The sequence below is a fragment of the Anarrhichthys ocellatus genome, unplaced genomic scaffold, assembly GCF_004355925.1.
Source record: "Anarrhichthys ocellatus isolate YVR2014 unplaced genomic scaffold, GSC_Weel_1.0 scaffold4, whole genome shotgun sequence".
Taxonomy (NCBI): domain Eukaryota; kingdom Metazoa; phylum Chordata; class Actinopteri; order Perciformes; family Anarhichadidae; genus Anarrhichthys; species Anarrhichthys ocellatus.
Window position 1 is genome coordinate 8,227,573 of NW_022280034.1, and position 8,513 is coordinate 8,236,085.

General features: G+C 40.2%; 1 protein-coding gene across 1 annotated transcript in view; it reads left to right on the forward strand.

Moving 5' to 3' along the window:
* The window catches only part of atrnl1b (attractin-like 1b), a 52,379-nt gene extending 50,255 nt beyond the window's left edge, over positions 1 to 2,124 (forward strand). The window contains exons 28-29 of the mRNA XM_031842858.1: positions 369 to 483; positions 887 to 2,124. Coding sequence (XP_031698718.1) covers positions 369 to 483; positions 887 to 1,011 — 240 coding nt within the window. The 3' untranslated portion in view covers positions 1,012 to 2,124. The remainder of the gene's footprint in view (positions 1 to 368; positions 484 to 886) is intronic.
* The last annotated feature ends 6,389 nt before the right edge of the window (positions 2,125 to 8,513 follow it).

Consider the following 8,513-nt stretch of genomic DNA (forward strand, 5'->3'; position numbering starts at 1 on the left):
CGTCTGACAGGGACACACACACACACACACACGATTGTGTTTGTTGTGTGACCAATCAAACCATTTGTCTCAGGAGGAGGGTGTCTCGTCTTAAAAGCAGCAACTCCAGCAGCTAATATCAGAGAGTGTTGGTCTGCTTGGTTGGTAAAGAGATCCTGGGATCTTCTACCAATCAAGTCAATGAAGTCCTGTCATGCATACTGTCTCTCACACCTCATCACAAAGTACTGCTATTGGTGTTGTCAGTTTTTTACTGTAAAATCCAAAATAAACCAGTGAACACGTTTCTGTTTTTGGAGAGTTCATTTCTTTCTTATTCGTCCTGAAATTGTGTTTGAAATCTGTTTTCTTTGTTTCTCTCTTTTCAGGGTGCTCCTAAACCTGTTGCGATGGAGCCGTGTTCAGGAGGTAAAGCCGCCGTGTTGACGGTCCTCATGCGTCTGCCCTCCGGCCTCTCAGACTTGCCTCCACCAGGACAGTCAGGTAACACACACACGTCATCTTTTTAGTTCATATATATTGTCTTAATGTCTATATATTTTGAGTGAGCAGGACACAGCGGGACTCAAAAATATATAATTTCAAACATCACAAACAGCCATCCTGTGCACCATCAGAAATACTCTAAATATATATCAGATACAGCAAATGCCTCTCCACAACCACATATTTGCATCACCAATAAATAAAGCAACCATACTCTTATTCCTGATGTTACTACTGAAAACGTGGGTCAAATCCCAACAGCAAGAAATAAACGTTGCTCTTGGAAGCTGCAGAATATTCTCATCAGATTGGGTGTTTGGAGTATTATAGACACACCTGTAATATCTGAATATTTGTCCCCCATCACCCTCACCTTTTTCTTGCTCTTTTCCCTCTTTAGGAATCGTCGTTGCCAGTGCGCTGATAGATATTTCACAGCAGAAACCATCAGATTTTAAGGAAAAGTGCCAGGGTTTAAAGAACCGAAAAGCCCTTTTTCCGGCACACCAAGGCACCTGCGTCTGAGTCTCAACCCGTCAATCCATTTGGGTCCCTTTTTTTTTTTTTTTTTTTTTAATAAATACTATCTGAGGCCATATTGTTCCAATAGGCAGCAGGTCCCAGTTGGAGGCCTCTCCAGAGACTAAGACATGGCTACATGTAGAGGACTACATTTGGCTGCTGCCACTCAAAGCGTTCACTGAAACTTGCCGAGTCCACAAGAGCACAACCCTGCGTACCTTTCCCCGCCCCCTTTGCTCTAATCCACATAAATCAACTTCTGGTCACATGAATAAATCATCCGACCTCTGGAACAACTTTTCCTCCACACACTGGGCCCCCAAATCTCTCCTCCCTTCAGCTCGGGTATTCATCATGGCAAAACTTGTCTGCGCTCGGAGGGAAACCTGCCTGACACGTGCCATCAGAGACAGATTAACGAGGACGGTCTGCACCTATCGAAGCTTCAGCAGTGAACATTTTGTGACACGCCATCGTCCATCTGCGCGGCATGAGGGCAAAGCAAAGGTGTCTGTGCATTAGGTCATGTCAAAGTTTAACTGATTTCCCTCGCACCGTGTTGGAAATACAAGATGATTTAAAAAAATAAAATAAAATGGCTGGTAGATATCCAGCACATGCTGCTTATGGGTTTTTGTTTTTGCTTGCCAACAAGTGGTTTTCTATGGTCCTTAAAGCATCTAGTTGTTATGCGAAGCCTTTGCTGATGGACTGAAATCATTCTGCCTTGTAGTGGGTAAAGCTATGCGCTAGGCCAGCACTCTTTTGTAACACCCCATGTCTTTTGACAACGTGAGTATTTTGCCAATCCCCATTTAAATTATCTGTTTTAGCATTTACTGTACATATGTATCATCTTTCCCAGCTGAAGCTAAAGTCTGTATTTTCTGTGGAATACGTATACAAATGCTGCAGAGACTTACTGCGATCGCATTACCAGCGGCATGTGGGTGAAGAATGCAACGAACAAACTATTAAGTCATCAAACGGGAAGCATGGGAAACTCCAAAGCGCAAGAAAACACAGAAGCGTTTTATTAGCAACCTGGAAGTTTCATTTGTAACGAAAATCCAGACTAGTTTCTAAAACTAGTCGAGAAACATCTCAGTTCTGGTTGATTCTTTACTGTTTGTTATTGGGTCATTTTGCTGTGCAACTTGGACATTTAGGTTTTTGAACTTGTTTCTTGGAGTGGTGTGGTGGGTGGAGGACATTTCGGAGAAAGACGTTTGCTTAATAAAACTAAACCAGGGACATCATGCTCCTCTGGCTGTTTCCTAGTTTGTTTTGTACGTTTGTGTTTTTTTTTGTTTGTTTTTTTCCCCAAGAGCCCTCTGACACGATCACTTTGTTTCCATCTTTGCGTACAAGGAGTTGCGTTACCTTTTTTTTTTTTTTTTTTAAATAATGCCTTGGCTTTCCATGGAAGAAGGGGACGCGTTGATCTGCAGAATTTTAAAAGGTTTACACCTTTTTTCCCCCCCCCCCCCCGAGCTGTACAGTGTCTTGTTGGAACAAATGTGAGTCCTCTTCATGTGTGTTTTATGACTGAATGGCAAGAGATTACCATTTATTTTAGGCCTTGTCACCTGTTACTGTTATGTATCTGATAAACTGTAAGTCTTTTGTTACACTTGTGAAAAGAGCATTTCTGTTCATATTTTTTTTGTTTTGATATTTAACAGATTCCTGTGTAATAGCATTTAACTTGATTCTATTGTTGACTTAAATCACTTGTATGGATGTCTGGTTCCTTTTTGAATTGTGCATCTGTAAGGTCTATATGGACATTGTCTTGCTTTTTTCGTTGCAAAGTGGTCGTTATGATGCATTTCATATGGATAGTATGCCAGCTAATTTGTGTTTTTATTTAGTGTTTGTAGAGTAATCCTATAACAGTGTCATTACACAGGAATCGGGGTCTCACTGTACCGTGAAAAAAAAGATGATAAACTGCATATCAGTAATCTTCAGTGTATTTTAAAAGGTGGACGACATGCCAGATAATAAAAAAAAAATATATAAAAAAAAGACCTGAAAACCTTTTGTGCACCTGAGTCCTTTCACATACAGTACTTCTATTACAGGCATTGAATTCTACGCTGTCTGGTGTCTTTACCTCTAAAGAACCTACAATTTGTAATTGCGTGCTGGTGCCCGGTGCTCAACACTGGTTGATTGCCTCTGCTAAAGATAATTGTTCCACTTGAAAGTGTCTTGAGAGAGAAACTAAAACCCAGAGCTGAATTTTGGTGTGTTTGGTGCCTCTGTAAGGTAGTGAACACGAGCGACTGATAGAGAAGGTTGCAAAGAAAAAAGAAAACAAATCTAAATTCAAATGGAATAAAGCAATCTAAAAACATCAATGAACCCTCTTAAGAGATTTCTCATCAAATCTGTATTGTAACAGGTTATAGGTCCACAGTCACACGTTACTTTTGCCTTTTTAATATTCAGCAGACATACAGTCAGAACCAGCAAACAAATTAAATAGCATTATCCATTTATTTTAATTTCAACTGCAAGGTGCACCTCGGACTAAACGTGACAATAAAAGCATGCCGCACTTGCCTCTTTTAAAAAATGTGCCTGATATTGTGGAGGTTTGTCCTTCGATATGCCCAACACCTCTCAGAGTGCTTGTGTTCCCTCTTCAGCATCAGGGCTGTGCATTAACAAGGATGTAAAGGAGAAGGGATGCAGCCTGCCAAAGAGCTGCTCTGGATAAATCCTCGTTTATACCCAACAGTACACTGACTAGCTGAAGGGGCTGTTGGAGAGAAAGCTGCCATAGAACCTTAGAGGAGGGTGGATATATTGATGGCAAGAAACCTGAGAAGATAAACCCATTTAGTGCTACTGTGTATATGAATTAGTGGGTGTATAATGCACTGTATGTGAGCTTTATGAAGATTTTCTGTTCATTTTGCAGATTTTTTTTTTTGTGAGTTTGCGTCCTGCATGGCCAATAAAACGGGTTGCTTCTAACTCTTAAGTGCCACGCATACATTCTGAAAAGAGATATTTTTGACCTTAGCTCCTCCCCTCAGTTTATCTCTTTAAAGAGACTCTACGTGCTCTTTGTGCACATCGGGTGGTCTTGGGGCTTCATTGTGCTTTGCAATTTTGTGGCGCGCGTGTCTGCCAGTCCTCCTTGCCGAGTGCTCCTATGAATCCTCCCCCTGCTGTTTTAGTGACACCGACAATAGACGCGTCTTCAAAATAGGTGCATTAGTGCCACTTTTGCCATTTTTTTTTTTGCAGCAGCCAATGTATTCACATTATGAATGAATGGAACACCGAACAAACAAAATGGATAGCTACATAGAAAAGAAGCGGAAGGGATTGCACTAAAAGAAATCAGGAGAGAGACATGAATCCCAAATTATAAATGCATTTAAATGGATACAAAAGCTTCAGAACATGGCTGAGGATTCATGCCGTGCATATGAAACCCATATACTCTACTTATATGAGAGACACTAAAGCAAACTGTCAGTAGTTGTAAAATCAAAACAAGAAGAGCCGATGACAGTTGTCTTTACAGATATCGAATAAATCGTATCTATATTTGTGCATTGTAGACATTGACAAGGTTTGTTTTAAGTTGTTTGCTTGTAAATGCACATATACATACTTATTGAGCAGGTCCTTGTGAATATATTAGGCATATAATATTGTTTACACTGCTAATAGTTTCATGTGAAAGCCAGGACGAGCTAATTTGCCCCCATGTCTGAAAAAGATCCAGGAAGCCACTCAAATCTGAAGGCTTTTGACACCATTGTGAAGTGTGACTGTCTGTTATTTTTCAAAATGACAGTTGAGTGAACAGAGGTCACTGCTAAGTGCTGGAGAGGGATGTGCTGAAAATATTCAGAGGGACTGCTGTGCGGAGCCTGAGTCACTGTTGGCAAACTGATGTCCAGTCTGCTCTAACCCCGATGGTCATATTGCTCATGAATGAATCACACAGTCACATCATTCAACGCTGAAAATCTAAATTCTGATTTCTGATACTCGACTTGATCTCCGCGAAAAGTTGCTCAACCAAAACACTCTCACTCATCTTTGTTTTTTCTCTTCCTGTGACAAAGTCAAATCCCTGTGTATCAATGTCAATGTGTGTCCCTTCCTCCTTATAAATAGGACCTAATTCAGTTCCCTCTGTTGTTGCCCTGATAGCATTACAAAATGTTCCTGACATAAATTGGACAAAGTAGAGGAGACCTTGACTTTGTCTTTTTTGCGTAAATTGTCACGGTGCACTTAATTCAACCACCAGATGGCACTACATAAATACATCTGCAGGTCGCACTGACTTTATCAGGTGAACGGGTGAAACATGCGTCAATGCAGAAATGAAGGCCCTTGAGTTCCCTGATTCACTTATGATGGAAGAGTATGGATTTGTATTCCTCTTTGTCTTGGTTCGTCTCCAGTATTACCAAGAGATGGGGATTAATATGTCACTTCCAGCAATATTATTCATTGGGCGGTGCGTCAGAAGACGGATCGGCCAAACCATCCAATGTAATCAGGCTGGAGAGCACAGTGTAGATCAAACTGACCAGGCCTTAACTGGATCCACAATAAATGATACACACTACCTCACAGATATTAGTTATTTTACCCTCCCCATTACATGTACAGCACACTGACGTTAATACATCCTGAAGTTAAGGCTTAACTTCAGGATGTGAGTGTTGTTTATGAATTGCAGAATATCCCCCTTTGCTGTTGTCCTGTTGTTTTGTCGGGTGTGTTGCTTACAGATGTGTATCACAGAATGGGAGATATTGTATATTGGCTTCATGGATGCAAAATAGTTTGTTGTCTCGCACAGAGTCCGCACACATAACTATTTTATTTGTAGTGTTGGCTTAATGGCAAACTAAACATGGCTATTGTATCACAACACACGTTGTTATCTCCACAGTTTCTCTACACACTTCATAGGTTCACGTGACAGCGTGCTTTACTGTTTTTCATATCATAATTGCATCTAAAGTGCTGAGCTGCTTCTTTCTATGATGACCTTGCTGCTGCACACTTTGCCAAGTTTGCCAAACCTTAAGTTTTTATTGGTGTACTGACGGTCATCTGCAGCTTATCAACGCAACATAACATTTCCAAAAAAAAATTTCGTTGAATATGTTTGAGTTAATAAAATCTGCTGCATATCTGTTTTTTTATTTATATATTGCATTCAGTAAACAGTAGCCTACAGTTAGCTTGTTGCATGCTTGTGAGGAAGCGACGACATCAGAGCCTAGTGGCCGAATGTCAATTCTGTAAATATTGTTTTACATTATAAACCTGTGCTATGTGAGGTGTCTGCTTGCCGATACCAGATTGAAAACACAAGGTTTACTCGAGTCATTTTAAGGTATAACGTTTGCGTAATGATTAGCCCATGATTAGTGGGCATGTGCCCACCCCCCTCCCATGAAGGACATAGCCACTGTGTCAAGGTCTCAGGTGTGACTGCTATAAGCAATACCGCCTGCACTGTCACTCCTGTATAACTGTAGTGGGGAACCATTTAGCAAAATATTATCTAAACATATTGTTGTACTTGACGGAACACATTTGGAGTAGGAGATTTCTTAATATGGCATTATGCAGTATTAAGGCTGATTAGTTTGATGAAGTGGGTGTAAGCTCAAACGCAGCCAATTGTGACTAAACCAGAAAGACGCTGCCGTAGTAAACACTCAGGTAGGAGGTCAGCTACTGGTTGGAAGGAGAGACTCATATTTTACAGCGTCAGTAAGAACTACAGTGGGTTATTTTAGTTATATAACTTTAGCTGACATTTCTAAGCATCTTGAACCAAACCTTCATCATTCATGGCTGAGTTAGCACATATAATAGAAGGAAATTAGTGGGCCTACTTTAAATTCCCATTTTAATTTATAACCTGAACAGTTAACTACCTTACTGTGTTTCCAGATCGTTTTTTTGGGCAAATAGTGGTACAACTTCTACCGTATGCAACAATGTCAGATCAGTTTACTGCGTCACAAAGTCTCTATAGTTTATATTTATCTCACACAACCTCATGATGAACGGGGAACGTCTTCAACTGAAATTCCGTTGCCGTTCATGCAACGGATGTGAGGATTTGTTACTTTTTGACTGTTTTATATCGTTTTAACTGGATGTCGTTGGGTTTTAGACTGTTGGTCAGACAAAACAAGACATTTGAAGATGTTATCTTGGACTGTAATCGTTAGTTGCTGTGTAGCCCACTGTTTACCGGCCACAAATTCCATTTCGCATTTCTTAAAGTAAGTGTGATCAAATCCTCTTGCAGGTCAAGGGGTCAACCTGTCTCTCTCCAGCCCACATTAAAAAGGTCATCTCCAGCTCTGTCACAGTTACTCTCGTCTATTTTCTTTCTCTATCAAGTAATTTAAGCAAAAGTTATCAGTCCTTTCCATCTTTTTCAGTCAAGTAGAGCTTATAGTTTTTGCTTCAGTGTGCAACCAACGGAGCATTATGATCTCTTATCTTTGCTCTGCTCTGGAAAAGATGAGAGGGGAAGCGTCTCAAAATAGCTGATGCTATTGTGTTTACTGCGAAAAGTCAGGCACACCTTGACATTTGGACGCAACACAAACAAAAAGAGAAAGTAATAAAGTGAAGTTGGTGCTGCTCCCCTGGTTAATGGAAAAGGTGAAATCCACAGAGTGGTTTCGTGGTGCTGAAACAATGTTGCTGGAGAGGTCAAAGTTGCAGTAACTAGATGTGATCCCTATGAGGCAGTGCTGCCATGATTAAACCCTTTTATCAGTACTTTTTTTTTTTTTTTTAAATCTACGCCATTGGGTGAACATTTGGATTGAGTAGAAGACCCGCAGTGGTTTTACGGTTGTGGGAGGGGGAGTCTCTAAACACTATCTCCCAGTCCTCGGGGCTTTATGGCAGGGGAACAGTAAACCTGGCGAGCAATAATATTTATCAGAGGTTTAATGACAACTATTCTTGTCTCGAGGCTTCAGTCAACCACGGCGTGCGTTGCATTCTAAAAACCTCAGTAGTTCAATTTTAATGTCGGCCTCATCTCTGAATGTAATAGTACGAGATCTAAAAGAAGAGTTTGGTCATTTGTGTTGTGCTGTGGTTGTTTCTTTCTCATATCCATTTCCAGAAACCAAAACAAGATAGACATTTTCACAATTACTTTTATGTTTTTGTTATTATTAATATTATTGAATTCTAAATCACCATTTCTGAAACTAGGGCTGTCTTAGTTGGAACTCCGCACACAAAAACCTAAAACATATACACAAAATACCAAATACCTTACATCTCTTGTATAAGCAAACACATCATTCAAAACTATATACGTTTAAAAAATGGTGTTTTTGCATTACAACTCTACACACCAGCACCGAATAAATAGTTCTTTCCAAATGCCAACTGCACACTAATGCCATATGAGTATAAAGCACTATTATCTGGAGTCCTTCACATTTTCATTTGTAGCATGCTGTAAA